This window comes from Salmo trutta, chromosome 35 (genome assembly GCF_901001165.1).
Source record: "Salmo trutta chromosome 35, fSalTru1.1, whole genome shotgun sequence".
Lineage (NCBI taxonomy): Eukaryota > Metazoa > Chordata > Actinopteri > Salmoniformes > Salmonidae > Salmo > Salmo trutta.
In genome coordinates, this window is record NC_042991.1 from 15,154,306 (window position 1) to 15,172,733 (window position 18,428).

General features: G+C 40.9%; 2 protein-coding genes across 4 annotated transcripts; both read left to right on the forward strand.

Moving 5' to 3' along the window:
* The first annotated feature begins 7,097 nt into the window (after positions 1–7,097).
* On the forward strand, positions 7,098–12,820 carry LOC115174356 (histidine triad nucleotide-binding protein 3-like). Of its 3 annotated transcripts, none has more exons than XM_029732882.1 (4): positions 7,098–7,312; positions 12,105–12,153; positions 12,318–12,444; positions 12,542–12,820. In XM_029732882.1, the coding sequence occupies exons 1-4, from the start codon at positions 7,227–7,229 to the stop codon at positions 12,574–12,576; spliced, it is 297 nt and encodes a 98-aa protein (XP_029588742.1). In that variant the 5' UTR covers positions 7,098–7,226; the 3' UTR covers positions 12,577–12,820. The 3 variants fall into 3 exon arrangements, with proteins under 3 accessions (XP_029588742.1, XP_029588743.1, XP_029588744.1); XM_029732883.1 differs by lacking the exon at positions 7,098–7,312 and adding an exon at positions 7,918–7,939; XM_029732884.1 differs by lacking the exon at positions 7,098–7,312 and adding an exon at positions 10,924–11,161.
* A 2,267-nt stretch (positions 12,821–15,087) lies between these two features.
* Positions 15,088–16,831, forward strand: cenpw (centromere protein W). The gene is made up of 3 exons (XM_029733443.1): positions 15,088–15,326; positions 15,531–15,644; positions 16,592–16,831. The coding sequence occupies exons 1-3, from the start codon at positions 15,240–15,242 to the stop codon at positions 16,616–16,618; spliced, it is 228 nt and encodes a 75-aa protein (XP_029589303.1). The 5' UTR covers positions 15,088–15,239; the 3' UTR covers positions 16,619–16,831.
* Positions 16,832–18,428: the final 1,597 nt, after the last annotated feature.

Here is an 18,428-nt window from a genome sequence, read left to right on the forward strand (position 1 = left end):
GTATTACTTTAGTGCTTTGATGCAAACAGGATGCACGTTTTGGAATATTTTTTATTCTGTACAGGCTTCCTTCTTTTCACTCTGTCAATTCGGTTAGTATTGTGGAGTAAGTACAATATTGTTGATCCATCCTCAGTTTTCTCCTATCACAGCCATTACACTCTAACTGTTTTAAAGTCACCATTGGCCTTATGGTGAAATCCCTGAGCGGTTTCATTCCTCTATGGCATCTGAGTTAGGAGGGATGCCTGTATCTTTGTAGTAACTGGGTGTATTGATACACCATCTTTCCTCTGCCTGTTGGCAAAATGTGTACAATTGCAGGAAATTTGCTTTAGAACAGCAACATTTTCTCTCAGCCTCATGGCAAAATGTGTAGAATAGGATGAGATAACTGCAGTTTTATAGCTTTTCTCTTCTCCCCATGGCAAAATTGCATGAAGTTATCTGCTGTCCCCCAAAAAAGAATAATCATCTTTATTTTTATAATTTTTGGCCCACCCAAATTTCTGAAATTCTGCACCAATGAATTCTGGCTAGAGCACTGGTTCCCACATCAGTTTTTCAGGGGAAATGGAAGCTAAGTTTAAAATACTGTATCCCTGAAAAATGGAAACATCTGCTTTCTTTCGACCATGCGGATTGTTAAATCAAAGATGTTCTACTTTGCTGTCCTATGAAACATTAGAAAAGACCCACACTTTATCCTGTCCTATGAAACACTCGAATAAAGACACACACTTTATCCTATCCTATGAAACATTACAATAAAGACCCCACTTTATCCATTGAAACATTTTCAGTTGCTGCTCTCTTAAACCTGATTGATATGTTGAAGCTCTGCTCTAATGCTACACATGGTGTATGTCTTTCTTTTATGGACCATTTTCCTATTGAGGGGATGCATGCTCAATGTGTTCTTCCAGGTTGTGATCAAATGCTCTACTTTCATGGTTTCCATATGTTCTATATTTTTCACCATGTTACCAGGCATTTAATAAATGTACAACCTTTGAGTTGTCTATTTTCTGAAGATGCATTCAATTATAGTATACTATATTGTGTGGTATTCTTACTTAATTTGATCATAGGGCAACAGAACATACGTAGTTGCCTATACAATGTTTTACAGACATCTCCCATAATATGAGGTACTTAATGGTGTTCTCCATCTCGATGAATTACTTTGCAATGGCCCAGTGTCACAAATGAGGGCTTCTATTGATTGTGCAGCATACCCTGGGATGGCCTGGGCACATTGGTAAACTAACGTTAGCTAGCGATGCTGCCTAATGCTAGTTGTGTTAAACCCAGCTATAGATTTGTTTCATTACTAGTAGCTAGCATGTTTTATCTATCAGTGATCATTGCTTTGGTGATTGAATCGATGGGTAGTCATGAATACAGCACACCGCTGATTACACAGCCAACGACGTGTGCCTCACCACGCAATTACTCCAAATGCATCTTCTCATTATTTATTACATACCTTTCAAAGTCTGTTTTTTTTTATTCACAGAAGGAGTACTAGTAGTGGGAGAACTTGCAAAGATATCGATTTCTAGCTATTTAAGCCAAGTACGTTTTTTTGTTGTTGTTTTTTGTATGTAAATTAGCTAGCCATCTAGATATCTACTTGGGACAAGCTAGCTACGGCCAAGAAGAGGATGAAGACCATTTGTGCCTTACTGGATATGCATGAAGTTCATTAGGAAAACGCCCACTATCTAGTGAACTTGTCCTAAACAAAGTAATCTCTATAAACAATTAGGTAATTCAAGTCTACTAAACTTAGTGTACTCTGTTTGTTATAGATTCTAGTTTTGGAAACAGAAAACTGTATGGAGATCAAATGTTTCATTTATGAGAAAATTTGCAGAATGTTGGCCAAAATCCATCTTGCTCAATCTTCTCCCACTGCCATATTTGGTAGTGAGAGAAAACGCCAACCGGATGTCTCACATTTATACATCCAGTGAAATATCTGTCTCATCTATCTGTGGTTAAATGGTCAATGGTTTCCGTAATTAATACACTTCAGTAGTGGAATTGCCGGTTCACCTCCAAAATAAAAGTCCCCCATTGAAACCGAAGCAAACGGATATGATACAAATAATGGATAAATGCCATAATTGGACTGGATAAAGCTAAAGGTTGGAATGTCATTACACGAATTCAACAAAAGACAATAAATAATTAATTTGACAATAAACAGTTGAAATCCCACTGTAGATGTACTAGACTGCATATAGTGCCGAGGAGGAATTCTGCGGACCCTTCATGTCTGGAAGTAATTTAGCAATTCATGGTAGCCATTGGCGCTCTGTAGAATTGATATTTTCTCGTAGTTTTCTTGTGTCAATTAACTCGTGACATTCCTGGATTCCAATTTCATCAACAAATACGATAGTCAGTTGAAAAAAAAGTTAAGGGTACAAGACTATGTACATATCCCTACATATCCCATCAAGCCAAGCGGGGAGAGGCTACCCCTTGTCACAGTTCCAAAACCAATCAGAAACGTCCAGCTAACAGGCTGACCACACCGCTCGCATCGCACCCACACTGCTCGCGCGCAACAACGAGTGTCTGCGTTGCCAAGGGCTAAAATAGAAGTCAGTTCTATTTCTGACGCAGATCGTGCTGCAAGTCCTGCCTCTCCCATCTCTTCATTGGTTTATAGAAGCAGGTACCCACGTGCCATTCTCCTCATTGGTTATACCCACGTGGGTGACTGAAAGACGAACGAGGTCAGTGGCGGTAATGCACCTAATTTATGAAAGTTGCCAATCACAATATAAAGTCAAGAGACGAAAAAGCCTGGAAGGAAGAGAGATGACTAGAAACAATTCGCTTGACCATTTTATGTGTGGATTAATTGGAGGAGTAGAGGACCTTGTGCATTTCAGGTAAAATAACTCAATGTTTATATCCCAGGACAAATTAGCTAGCAATAGCAAGCTAGCTAAATAGGACAAATTAGCTAGCAAGTGCAAGCGAACTAGCTAAATTGCCATAAATGATTAATGCTTTTCGACCTGTCCCCAAATTAATATAATTGGTTCAGAGTTTGTTTTGATATTTTAACCTGCGTGTCGTGATCGCGTTTGGTGTCGGGGGACAAAACATCTTTATGCATGATGGCGCACGCGCACAGCCAGTTTGGGTTCCATGTAACCATACGCCAATGACCCTGGTGGATCTCAAAATGGAACTTTGATCTGCAATGATATCATTCGCCACCATTGTCTTATGACGCGACAGATGACTCAAAGCAGTTATGACTATTCAACAAAACAATAAATAATTTTCACGTTTATTTTCAGCTAATTTCTTAGTTACATGATTGTGTATCTAGCAAAGAAGTTTTGAAGTTGAGGGTGCAGTATTTATGAAGTTTGGCAATGATGACAAAAACTAGCATAGTTCAGTGAAGGAATCCAGGGAAAACAAGCTCGGGACAGGCTATAGCTGGGCGCACATGTGCACGAAGCGAATTCAGAACAGATTTTTTTTTAGACCTTTATTTAACTAAGCAAGTCATTTAAGAACAAATTCTTATTTATAATGAGGGCCTACAGGGGAACAGTGGATTAACTAGCATTTTCAGGGGCAGAACGACACATTTTTACCTCGTCAGCTCAGGATCTGGTTGCTGGCCAAGCGCTCTAACCACTAGACTACATGGCCACATGCTGATTGACATTTTTATGCCCTCAAACCTGCCCTTCCTGAGTAAGCTCCTTGAACGTGCTGTTTCTAGCCAATTCCAAAAACATCTCACCACTCACAACCAACTCAAACCCTTCCAATCGGGTTTCAGAGCTAGACAAAGCACAGAGACTTCCCCGGTAAGGGTCACCAATGATCTTCTTGTGAATTCTGACTCTGGGGCTACCAGCGTCCTCCTACTGCTGGACCTCAGTGCTGTATTCGTCATGGTCAGCCACACCATCCTGCTGGAAAGCATGGAGAAGCTCCTGGGCCTGTCAGACACTGTCCTGGACTGGACATCTCACTGATCCTGGACATCTCACTGATCTCTACGAGTTTGTAGTCATCGGTCCTAGTAGTTCAGACACATTTGTGGTCCGACAGGGGGTCCCACAAGGCTTGATCCTGGGGCCCTTACTGTTTTGTATCTACAGTGGGCTCCAAAATTACTGGCACCCCTCACTGGCAATGCACAAACAATGCTTAAACAAATATAAACAATATAATTATAGAGATTAACTCAAAATACCAACATGTGAGAAATACTGTACTTTATTAATGTTTCAATGGAACCAACTAAAATAATTTATTGATTTAATTAAAAATCAATGTCCTCCAAATCAAGGTTTCACAATTAATGGCACCCTTAAAGATTATTGTAAATAACATCTACCAAAATTAAACCACAAATTAAATTCCACTTATTTAAGTTTATCTAAGTCTTAAGGAACTATATTGAGCCATTACAATAGATGCAATAGAGATTGCATCATCTGTGGATCTGTTGGGACTGTATTAGAAATGGTGTGGGTCCAGTGTATCTGGGATGATGGTGTTGATATGTGCCATGACCAGCCTTTCAAGAAAGCATTTCATGGTTACAGATGTGAGTGCTACCTGCTGTTTAGGCAGGTTACATAGGAACATGGACAATGGTGTTCTCCTTGAAACATGTTGGGATTACAGACTGGGACAAGGAGATGTTGAAAATCTCAGTGAAGACACTAGCCAGCTGGTCAGCGCATGGTCTGAGAACGCGTCCTGGTATTCCGTCGGGCCTAGCAGCCATACTAGTGTTAACCTGTTTAAAAATCTTACTCACATCGGCCATGGAGAGCCAGATCACACTGTCGTCCGGGACAGCAGGAGCTGTAATCCATGGCTTTTGGTTAGGGTACGTATGTTTGGTCACTGTGGGGACGTCGTCAATGACTTATTGATAAAACGCATGACTGACGTGGTAAACTCCTCAATGTTATCGGATGAATCATTGAACATATTCCAGTCTGTGCTAGCGAAGCAGTATTGTAGCTTAAGTATCCGCTTCGTCAGACCACTTCCGTACTAAGCGCGTCACTGGTAGCTCCTGTTTGAGTTTTTGCTTGTAAACAGGAAGCAGGAGGATGGAGTCATTGTCTGACTTGCCGAAGGGAGGACGAGGTAAGGCCTTGTATGTGTTTCTGTGGGTAGCGTAAAATTGGTCCAGTGCTAGTGCCTCTTGTGGTGCAGGAGACGTGTTGCTCACTGAAAACGCTGCCTCAGGGTGAGCATTTTCTTGTTTGTTTATGGCCCTGTACAGCTCAAGACTTCTGGACAGTTCCTTCACACTTGAAGCAGTGCACCAGTTGTTGTTTACAAAGAAGGCACACAAACCATGGAGAAACCCTTGAGTATTACAGTGTGTCCATATCGCCCAACAATCAAGTTTCTGAAAAGCATTGAATATTACAGCTTTTCAGGTTCCGTTGTTAGGAAACTTTTGAACGGATCACATCCATCTTGTTCTCAAGTGACTGGAAATTTGCCAATAAAATGGGAGTGTTGGACGATTTTCTCTGCGTCTGAGTCTAACAAGGACTCCAGCCCTCCTTCCGCTTCTTTGCTTGTGGCGCTTGGGTATCCAGAACAATGGGTTAGGGTCCGGTGTAAACAAGGGAACAGCTGAGTGGGAGATGAAGTGAGCCCCAATTTTGGTCAAAATCGAGGTTAGTTGCTGTCGTTTCGTAGTTCAAAAGTACTTGGCGGTCATAGGTGATAATGGTGTGAGCTTTCTGTAGCAAAAAATTAAGGATAAACACAAAAAAGTCACAAAGTAGCAAAGTCGGGTTGAAGCACATAAGATGTCGACCATCTCCGTCGGCGCCACCTTATCACACCAACAACAGTAGAAATGTAGCTAAGCTTTAGCTAAATAAAACATTTTGAACACTTACCTGTCAAAAAGCACATCATCCGACTGCAGTTGAACAGAGAGATATTGAGAACTTCCAACGCTCTTCAAATTGTCCCGCAATTGGTGACATTTCCCATTTCAACCAATCCAATGGCTGCTGTGGCTGTGCTCCATTGCTCAGATGATGGATTGCGCTGGAGCAGCTGCCACCTCCCTCGCATGGCTGCCTCACCTAGAACAAATTTAGAGATTCCTGTTTTTCTACAGTCAAAAGACTACAATAGCCACAAGCCTGTTGACAACCAAAGAAACGATGGGCAAGTTCCCTTGCTCCCTTGTAGTGAACATGTAAACTCGAGAGTTCAGGCGGCCTTGCGAGGCTATGCCTGCATCACTTGCGACAACTTTAGAGATTCCTATTTTTCTGCAGTCAAAAGCAGCCCATTGGATTCCATGAAAATGCTACGCCTAGCATTGGGGTGAGTAGCTACCAGAAGTGTTGTGGAATCCAATGGGTTGTTTTAGCATTAGCTAGCCTAGCATGAGGATGAAAAAAGCAGTTTAATTAAAAACTAGCAGTATTTCAATCTTATCGATTTGTTACTCTGGATAATGGGATAATTAGAAGTATAGCAACATCTTCCACCCTGGATTGAGGTACGTTTTTGAACCATATCCCGCGCCGTCACCATGGTGCAAACATTTTAACATGGCAGTGTTTCGACTTGGAGAAAAAGATCTTCAAGTTGAAAGATTTTGGCTAGTAATTAATGGGTTCTTACTATCCTGTAAGTCCTTAGCTCGAGCAGGCACACTCCAGCATGCTAACAACAGCTGCAGGAGATGTAGTTCATAAGTCTTTTCTAACTTTCGTAGATGTCTTAATTCATGAACGCCAAATATCTTGATTAAAGGCATTGGAGTAAATCAATACATGAATACTAATAGAATTGTATATATATCTGAGACCACATTTTCATGAATTTGATTATATAATCAAAGCCCATTCAAAAGACCTGGGACATGACCCTGGAAGTATGATTTAGGATGACGTCACTTGCACATAGTTTTCTCTTGAACCCTCTTCCCAAAATCTGTAGCTTCTGCACATGTGCAGGATTCTCTACTTTATGCACACTGTTTGCTCTACTTGTTCGGCTGCCCCGAAAACAAGCTATTCTGGCGAATGGTGCTTGTTTAAAAAAGTTGTGAGGTCGTTTAATAAAGTTGAAGAAAAGGGCTTTTTCTGAGTGGCTGTCAATATAATATCATAGAATAACGTTACTGTAAGACAAAAACACGACCTAATTTGTTATGAAATTTTTGGATAATTGTGCGAATGGTTGCCTTTTTCTCTCATGCGGCGAAAACTCAACAGGACGTGGCACTAGGCAAAATATTTGCTTTGATTGAAACAAAACACAGGTATGCCACAGTTTGTTACCACCATCTGCTGCAAAATTCACTCATTGTACATAATGTACTGTATATCAAAACAACTCTGTAGTTTCCTTAAAAACACTGTACATAACTCAAGAAGATCTAAATGCATATGGAAAATTCCACGGTAACAAGTTAAACAAACCATACAACTGTATGCACAAGGACTACTTTTAACAATTTCCACAGAAATCTTTACAAAAATAAATGCACTTGAAGAAGTTTCGTAACAGAATGGTTTGTGCTGTTTGTGTCGTCATTCTGTTACCAAACCTTGTGCATTTCTTTACTTGAGAAATACTGCATAGGGTTGCAAAGGGTCGGAAACTTTCCGGTAAATTTCCGGAATTTTCCATGGGAAGTTAAGCCCGAGAATTTTGAGAATTTTGATTAAATTCATCAAAAAAGCTAACTTATAACAGTGAATCTTCAATTCTAGGTCTTGTGACAGTTTAACCAAAATATCCCCAATTCAATGGAATTGCAACCCTCTGCATGCACAGTGCATTCTTTCTTCACATGTGCAGCTGATTCTCAAGATCTTGCACACTAATGAGATGCTATTGAGCCCACACTACTACACTGTCTGAGCCACTGACTACATGCTTTCTGGTAAGTTTTGATTACAATACTGGGTAGGGTGAATATATTTTATATGACATGATTTTGTGTTAACTAGTAAATAGTAGCCTACAGCAAAGTGTGCTTAAATAATTTCTAACTTGTAAACAATTTCTGCTAATTCGTTTTTGCTACCATGTGGGTTTTAGCTTGCTTAAGCCTGCTAACTGAGGAGTGTTAATTCACCTGTTCCATACATGTTTCATTTTAAAACATTTATCTTACAAAGGAGTTGTTTAATCTAACTGCTTAACTATTTATCTGTACATGGAATTGTATTAGGTTTTTTTTACTCATTTTTTTCTAATCTTTACAAGAAAATGCCACGGTCACTATCTGGTGTGGAGACATTTCACTGCAGCTAATGTAGAAGGAAAAGCTGTGTACACCACGCCCTGACCATAGAGAGCCCTTGGTTCTCTAGGGTGTAGTAGGTCAGGGCGTGACTAGGGGGTGTTCTAGTTCAATATTTCTATGTTGGTGTTTTGTATGGTTCCCAATTAGAGGCAGCTGGTAATCGTTGCCTCTAATTGGGGATCATATTTAGGTAGCCATTTTTCCCCACCTGTGTTTGTGGGATATTGTTTGTTTGTGGTGGTTCTTGTTACACCACGTAGTCACAGTGTGTTTATTGTTTTGGTTGAATAAGTTTCACTTTAAATAAATATGTGGAACTCAACAAATGCTGTGCCTTGGTCCATCTCTTATCAGCACCATGACAGTACATTTGCAAATACTGTGCCAAATCATATGTGAAGAATGCAACAAAGATGCAGAATCATCTGGCCAAGTGCACCAAGTTCCCTCAGTGCTCACAACAAGCAACCTCTGACAAAAGTCCCTCTACTTCTATTCGAGGTGAAAATGATGAATCAGACACCTTATCGATAGCAACAGCTCATGGTCCTCCTGGAATCAGAAGTTTTTTGACTCAATGGAGGAACGTAGTAAGAGAAATGCTGATGAATGTCTTGCTCGAGCTGTGTATGCAACTGCTTCACCATTGATGCTCACAGGCAATGTGTATTGGAAGAGATTTCTGAATGTTCTTCGTCCAGCATACACCCATCGAACCAGACATGCTTTATCTACTCATTTTCTGGATGCAGAGTTCAACAGAGTTCAAGTGAAGGTCAAGCAAATCATAGAGAAAGCAGACTGTATTGCAATCATCTCTGATGGGTGGTCGAATGTTCGTGGGCAAGGAATAATTAACTACATCATCTCCACCCCTCAACCAGTATTCTACAAGAGCACAGACACAAAGGACAACAGACACACCGGTCTCTACATTGCAGATGAGCTGAAGGCAGTCATCAATGACCTTGGACCACAGAAGGTATTTGCACTGGTGACAGACAATGCTGCGAACATGAAGGCTGCTTGGTCTAAAGTGGAGGAGTCCTACTCTCACATCCCACCCATTGGCTGTGCTGCTCATGCATTGAATCTGCTCCTCAAGGACATCATGGCCCTGAAAACAATGGATACATTCTACAAGAGAGCCAAGGAAATGGTTAGGTATGTGAAGGGTCATCAAGTTATAGCAGCAATCTACCTCACCAAGCAAAGTGAGAAAAATAAGAGCACCACATTGAAAGCTGCCCAGCAAACCCCATTGGGGTGGTGTTGTCATCATGTTTGACAATCTCCTGGAGGGGAAGGAGTCTCTCCAAGAAATGGCCATATCACAGTCTGCCGATATGGACAGCCCCATCAAGAGGATCCTCCTGGATGATGTATTTTGGGAGAGTGGTAAGCAGCCTGAAACTCCTGAAACCTATAGCAGTAGCCATTGTAAGGATTGAGGGACATTATGCTATCCTGTCTGATGTTCAGACTCTGCTTGCAGATGTAAGAGAATAAATCTGTACTGCCCTGCCCACTTCACTGTTGCTCCAAGCAGAGGAAACTGCAGTTCTGAAATACATCAAAAAAGTGTGAAGACTTCTGCCTGAAGCCCATACACGTCGCAGCATACATGTTGGACCCCAAGTATGCTGGCAAGAGCATCCTGTCTGGTGCAGAGATCAACAAGGCCGATGGTGTCATCACCTCCGTGTCTCGACATCTTGGCCTGGATGAGGGCAAGGTTCATGGCAGTCTGGCGAAGTACACTTCCAAGCAAGGGCTTTGGGATGGAGATGCAATATGGCAATCATGCCAACCTATCTCATCAGCCACCTGGTGGAAGGGACTTTGTGGATCCGAGGCTCTTTCCTCTCTTGTCTCCATCATCCTCCAAATCCCACCAACATCAGCCACCTCAGAGCGCAACTGGTCCTTGTTTGGGAACACACACACCAAAGCACACAACAGGCTGACCAATACAAGGGTTGAAAAATTGGTGGCCATCCGGTCAAATTTGAGGCTTTTTGAGCCCGACAACAAGCCATCCTCAACCAGGTTGGAAAGTGACAGTGAAGATGAGGCCTCAGTCTGATGTTCAAGAGGTGGACATTGAAGAGGTCCAGGGAGAAGACATAGAAGCCTGAGAGGAAGACAACCAAAGCTTTAGTTTCTAGTCTATCATTTTACAGATGTATGTTGAAAACATTTTTGGGAGATGCGATGGATCATTGGGATCCTTCAATATTCCCTTTCTTTTGTTGTTCAGTGAAATCATCCCATGTGAAGAGTCAACTATTTTAATTAAAGTTCAATTCGTAATTGCATTTTTTTTCTATTGGAAGGATTTAATCATTTGCAATTATGTCTACTTATGATAAGGTAAAAGCTTTATGTTTCTGTCTCCATATGATATGGTAAATATATCCAATGCAAAAAGCATCTACATTTAAATGGTATTCATATTAATTTGCATATATTTCCATTAATTCCCATATATTCCCGTTAATTCACATATATTCCCGTTAATTCCCACGGAAGGTTTCCACCTCTGAATATTCCCCAAAATGTGCAACCCTAATTACTGCACCAAACACCTTAGTTAGATGTAAAATTGTGCAACTGAAACATCCTCTGCAAAAACATCAAAATTAATTATAGATTTCTTACAGTTATCTTAGATTCATTCTGGGGATTTTGAGGAAGTGAAATAGGTTTCTGCATCTGTAGTGTCTCATTGGGGACAAACATCATTAACCAAACACGGATCGGTCAGGAAACACACCTCCAAGACTGAAGTCTCGTTTTTCTAACGAGCAACAGACAAACACATGTGCCAATCGGCATGTTCAGTTGCTCTTTAAGGTAAAAAACAACAACCTGTCCCTCATTTTAAGATTAACCCTGTTACCTGAACTGAACTCTCGTTTTAATATGGTGAAACTATTCCTTTTTTTGTATATATATATTTTTCCAAATAAACATTGAATATCTAATAGTACAATAATAGTGTAAAAGCAGGTGAGATGGTTTTACACTTTTTGACCATTTTCTGTTGTTTTGTGGTGTATAACTGAGCGGGTCGAGCATAACACGTCAACCCTGTTACCCATAGATGGATAGGCTACATATGTAAAAAAAAATAATAATAAAAAAAGTGGATTTATGGCTGATTTAAGATGAAATCGTCAACCCTGTTACTTTATTTGACACTTTAAAGATGAGTTAGCTGACAACATTACAAACGATGTACACTCATCAATGGGGCAGAAGTCCATGTGTTGATGTGATTCTGGATGGCCAGATAGCTAACAACAATGACAAGAAGCTGCCATGTGGGGAATCGTAGCTGGCTTGTTTCAGCTGGTTTTTATCTTGTTCTTGATACCATATCTTGTTTGAGGTGTTTTGACTGATGCCACGTCTATGCTAATATGGCAAAAATTCGCTAGCTAACAAACAACTCTAACGATGTATTTGAGAGACAACAAGTGCTCATTGAGCACATTTATTAATGTTTTCAATAAACAATTGAGACGGAATATAGTTTGCATTCCAAGCCAACCGCGTCTGTTTTGCCCCAGAGTTGTGAACGTGTTGTTTTTGTTGCTAAACAACCAACCCGTCTATAGGCACTTACTGTAGTCATTTTTTTTCTATAACCTCTTGAGATTACCTAAAACATTAATTAAATGTATAAAATACAAATATAGAAGCACAAATTAATTGGAGATAAACCCATATTTTATCCTCTGATATGCTGTGGACACAATCACATGAGTATTGATAGGCTGTTTGTTATTTGCAGTGGAGAGGATGGAGGAGATTGGAAAGAATATTGCAGAAGGAAGAAAAAGGTGACAGACCTGGATGATGTAAAGGTCTACATTATGATTAGTCATGTCATTGAGACAGAGCACACTGACTAATTCTGACCTCAGCCTTATAGATTTAGAGTACACACCCATATGTGTTGCAATTCTGAGGCTCCTAACTGGTTCCCTTGTTTTGTCCTCCATAGGATGGGGTTCCACATGCCCCCCTTCTCCTCAGTCCCTCACCTCCATCTCCACGTCATCGCTCCTGCCAGTCAGATGAGCATCAGGTCACTCAGTCACTATGGGCCGCAATCCTATTGGTTCATTACCGTGAGTGGAGCAGTAACCCCTCCCACTTCACCATTGGGGGTTCTTCATTTTTATGTCTATGTTTACCACATTCAAATGTGTCTTTGCTCTATTGTAGATGGACAGAATGGTTCAGCAGCTGAGGACCCATAACCAGGTCAAATAAGAATATACCTGGTTTAGCAGGACACAACAGCACTGGGCTTCCAAGATCCATGTCACAACTCTGACATGGCTGGCAGTGGCTGCATTCCCGCCTTATACTTGACATGCACGGTCACTAATCTGAAGGACTGGTTTAGTTCTATTTATGTTTTTACTAAGCCTCTGTATTTTTGTAAGTTCTGATGGGGTGTTACGATATGCATTTATTATTATACACTAAGGGATAGTACACTAAGGGGGGGGGGGGGGCTTGTACAACTCAAGGTGTCAAAAACAACAAAAAATGCACCGCTCTCCCCAATGTAAAAAATATTTTCACTTGACACTCCCCTTGTACTGTAAAACAAAAATTGCACACCCTCCCCCCTCATAGAATTAACTCTAAAGAATGTTTACGACCAGAAATAACAATAACTGTAGTGACCTTGTGTTTATAAACATGGATATCGACTTTGCCCCTTCATGCTTTTCTGGCACAGCCGATGCCACGCAGGGCTACGGGCCAGAAGGTTAGGCTACCACCACGGACGAGCTCACTCTCCCTGTACAAAACATTAAGAACACCTTCCTAATATTGAATTGCCCTCAGAACAATTCGTCGGGGCATGGATTCTACAAGGTCTCAAAAGCGTTCCACAAGGATGGTGGCCCATGTTGACTCCAATGCTTCCCACAGTTGTGTCAAGTTGGCTGGATGTGCATTGGGTGGTGGACCATTCTTGATACACACGAGAAACTGTTGAGTGTGAAAAACCCAGCAGCATTGCAGTTCTTGACACAAACCGGTGCGCCTGGCACCTACTACCATACCCTGTTCAAAGGCACTTAAATCTTCTGTCTTGCCCATTCATTCTCTGAATGGCACACATACACAATCCATGTCTCAAGGCTTACAAATCCTTCTTTAACCTGTCTCATCCCCTCCTACTTCATCTACACTGATTTGAAGTGGATTTAACAACTGACATCAATAAGGGATCATAGCTTTCACCTGGATTCGCCTAGTCAGTCTGTGTCATGGAAAGAGCAGGTGTTCTTAATGTTTTGTACATTTTTGCAACAGGTTTCTGTGCCAATACACCACACAACCAATAAACAAAGCATACCGACTTTGGGCACTTTAATATCATGGTTTGCGTTTTCAACGCCACAATAAATCTCGACAAACAGAAAATACATCCCTGACTACCTGGTAGGCCTACCCAGTATCGAAGGCTTGACTTGACAATCTCAGAATGGCATTAAACTTTTTCATCAAATGGTTGCTACACAGTTTGGATTGATTCATTTTATTTGTCAGTAAAACAAAATACATACAGTACAAAGATTTTTAAAAGGGACTGGGATTGTGCAATAAAGTTGGGGAGTTATTTCCATTGTGGTCCCTATTTTATAGATAAATGCATATACAATTACATAGATATAGACACATTACAGATATCCAGACACATTACATAATAGACACATTACATAATACAGACACATTACAGAAATACAGATATACAGACACATTACAGAGATAAAGATGAAAAAAGGTGCTAGTGTCCACACATTAGTCATAATTTGACATTCTTTTTAAAAGTGGTTATGGTTGGTATGGCTTTGAGTTGCTGTGGTAGTTTGTTCCACTCAACAGCGCCAGTATATAAAAACTTGTTTTTACCAGATAGACTCTTATATTTCAAAAAGTGAATATTCAAGTCTCTGGCTCCGGTATTATGCTGGTGGACATCTAACAAATTTAAAAATAGTTGGATAGGTACCTGGGGGCTGAGTCTGTGATAATTCTGTGGACCAGATCAAGTTGAATTAATACTACTATTTTTTCCACAGATAGCCAACCTAGCTGCTTAAAATGCTTGACCTCCATATGAGTATCAGGAGGGAGTTTAAGTACATGTCTTGTTTTGGCTGGTCTGAAGCTTCTTCTTTAGATATTTAGGGCTGCTGGTGAAACATGATGTGCAGGCATAATCAAAGTGACACTGGACAAGCACACTCTAGGGTGTCTATCAGTGGAGGCTGCTGAGGGGAGGAGGGCTCAAACCATGTGTTTGATGTATTTGATACCACTCCACCTATTCCGCTTCAGCCATTACCATGAGCCCACCAACCTCCTGTGGTGTCTATAGCTAGGTTTCCATCCAATTGGCGAGAAATGTTCATGTCAATAAAAACAAAATGTGATTTTCCCATCAAAAGTCAGTGCGTAAAAACAACAAAACATTATTTATAAAAAGTACTCTATTAATATGTTTTTGAACATTCACATTTTTTACACGCATGATTGATGTACTTTTAGTTTATGGTTGACGCAGCTTGTTTGCCATTATCGAATCGGCGTTTCTCAACTAGTTCAAAGCACTTGAATGCATCCAACTGGTATTTATGACTTCTTAACTGGTAATTACCACCTTCCCACTTGGCTATGAATGCAGCATTAGATGGCCATCACCTCAACTAAACAAATATAAAATTTATATTTTAAATTGAGAGAACCAATAATAAGCAAAACATTGAGCATTATTTAAAATCCTGACGTCACATTATGCGCCGGTAGTGAGCAAAGCGGGAGATTGAAAAACGGAAACAAACAACTGTCACCGTGTTGAGGATAACTAGCTAATGTTGCTAACAACAAATTTGGCAATATGTTGAAAAGGGTACCCAAGGCTACATTAAAGTCTCTAATGAAGAAGAAAGACAACATTCGTATAGGCACAGCCGCAGATGCAATGGTACGTTTGTTGAAAATGCTCTCGTAGCTAGCTAACATTAGCTAGGCTAAACGTTACAATACTGTTTTAAAATGAACAGCTTTCAAGCGCAGGTAAACATGCAATACAGCTAGCGTTATAGTAGCTGTGTAACTTAACCTAGCTAGTAGGATAGTTCTCTAATTTTCACGTGTTTCAGTGCCTGAATTTGAATGTCCCTCTTAGGTTGAGCTGAACGTGCTGCTATTTCTGCATAGCCTCGCAGAAGAGGCGAGGACGAAAGCTTTTGAGGAGAAATCGGCTACTATCAAAGCACACCACGTCAAAGCAGTATCCAAGGTATGGGGATTCCCAGCAACATGGGGTGCAGAACACGGGGTGCATATCAATGGGCTAAAGGGTCTTTCTCTCCTTCATCAGCACTGATCTGAAATAACCTGGACAGGTGAAAGCAAATTCCCGCTAATGTGATGGGTTTTCAGATCAGTACATAACAATAGATGAGGCAGGAGAGGCTTTTGAATTGTAAAAAACCTTTGAAAAAATATATTTTATAGACAGGGGCAAATGTCTGTGGTTGCTGTATAGTTATTTAAACTGTAATATTCTGTCTTAGGGCATACCTTTGGAGTGGCATGAGATGTTTGCCTACCTGTGCCTGTTTAGCAACGTGGACAAATACAAATATCTGTGGATGGTTCTGATAGGAAATCGTTGTTTGCATCGCCAAGCAGTACCAAGGAAAGAATTCAATCCAATTGTTAGATGCTACCCCTCCCCCCTCCAAACCAAACATGCTGCCCAATTGCGAGGCTTATTAGCTAGACAAACAGGTGTGAAACAGACAGGTGTGCGTGCTAAAAACATAATCATAATAATATGCCATTTAGCAGAAGTGATGTAGTCAAGCATGCATCCATTTTATGTATGGGCAAGACACACGTGAGCAAGCTAAGCAAGACACAGCATGGAATCCACATTTGGTTTTGATTTGGGCGGGGGGTAGCTTCTAACAATGGGATGCAATTATTTTCTGGGCACTGCTTGGCGACACAAATAACAATTTCCTCGGAACAATCCAAGGATATGCTCTCCGACGTGGGAAAAGTGTCGCCGGACAGGTACACGTTGGCAAATATCGCTATAGTCGAGTCATGTGGATTAATGGATATCCTACATTGAGATGTCCTATTCCTTCAGTTCATTTGCCAGAGGATTGTCTTAAGTTTCATGACTTTATCATGCTACTTTCCAAATGTCAATGATGATTTCTTGTCTTTCCTTAGAAACTGCTGAAACAAGCCCGAGGGTGAAGAGGAGAGACCTTTCCACAAGAACATGATTCAACAACTGATTTTGTCAGATTGGCCTGAATTATATATTGAACCTATATTTTTTTACTTTTCTTTGGTCTCTAGTTTGTGTCTGTATGCATTTTATCTGTTTTGTCTGTCATTTTGTATTTCCACAATGCACAGAGATTTTTAGTCCAATTGTCCAATTAAATGTTGTGTTCTGTAGATCTATCTCTGGTGTTGGCCTTGTTGTCCCTGCCATGTTCCATCAAGCTGACTAGAATGTTTTTTTCCTGTTATACTAGCCTAGTTCACTGTCAGAGAAATGTACTTATTTTTGAGAGGAGTGACACAAAATACCGAGACTGGCGCCAAGGCTACCATCATCCAGACAACTTGACACAACTGTGGGAAGCATTGGAGTCAACATGGGCCAACATCCCTGTGAAACGCTTTCGACACCTTTATAAAGTCCGTGTCCCTGAATATTAGGAAGGTGTTCCTAATGTTTGGTATACTCAGTGTAAGATGCTCTTTAGTACTCTGGCCAGTACAGTTGGTGTTCAATGTCAATAATGTCTTCCTTTGTAAAAAATTTAATTAAGACAGTTGCACACTATGTACAGTATGCTCCCAACAATTGAATGGTTAAACCAACGTTTTGGCACACAGTGCCTTCTATCGGTTTCCTTGTCACGAAGGCGGTAGCCAGCTAGCATTTATGAAACCCTAGAGCCTCATCCTCAGGCCTATATTCTCTGTCATCAACAGTTGGTCACGGTGGTCAGAGCTGCAGGCTGAATGCTTCAAAGACCAGGCATTGGCCTGCCCCCAAGACTCCTCCAAAATTCCTTGCCTATTCACGCTACATACATTATCCGCATGTCAAGATGTTATCCCACTCATCTTTTACTACAGAGGGGTTTCTGAAGCCATGGCACTTGACTTGTGTGGCATGTGTTTTCATGTGAGTGCGTTCTTAGCACTCCAATCAAAATACCCAAGCAGACAAACTAATCTGGTAGCGATCTCTTATAGAGCCTTTCTCTAGTGATTGTTTACAGATTTGGTGAATCTGATTTGGTGTTCCAGCGAGCTTAGCCTCTCCTTGTTTCTATTCACAGTTAGCATGGGGTTTCTGGGTGTGTAACCCCACCTGTCGGACCTTTGACCCTCTGACAGTCCCAGTGTCTGCCTCTGATAGGCGCCCCCCCCACTGCACTGCTCAGACAGTTATAGCAGAGCAGCTGTCACTGTTCAGTATCCAGGTGTAGATGTAGGGCAAAACCGACAAAACATGACATTCAGTGGGAACTGGAAAGGAAAAAACTATATTTTTCCTACACTGCAAGACAGATTACTTGTACAGCTAGAAGAGGGAGGTCTGTTATTTTATCTAAATATCAATGTTATCTTTTTCTTGAGCCTGCTAACATTTTTGTAATTTCACTGGGGAAAAAATACGAATCTCTTCTGTAATGTAGAAATATGTAGGAGTGTGAGAAAGTGTATGGGAGCACCTACTCAATTTGTTCTTCGACTCGTCTAGCTCCCCTGTCTGCCAGCGTCTTTGGGTCTCGTCTCTAACAAATGAATCCACTCCAACGTCAACCCTCTGAAAGCTCCTGCTGACACTGTTTTTGACACTTTCCAGAAACCAGAAGTAGGGGCTGTAGAGTATATGTTATTCTTCTCCCCCTCCCCTGCTGAAAAGCACATGCATTTGAGCGTGGCTGCCCCCACTGTGGTGTCCATCCAGCTACCAACTTTAATATAACCTTAATTCCAAAGAGGGTAAAATGCTAATTCAGATAATTTCTGATTTGGA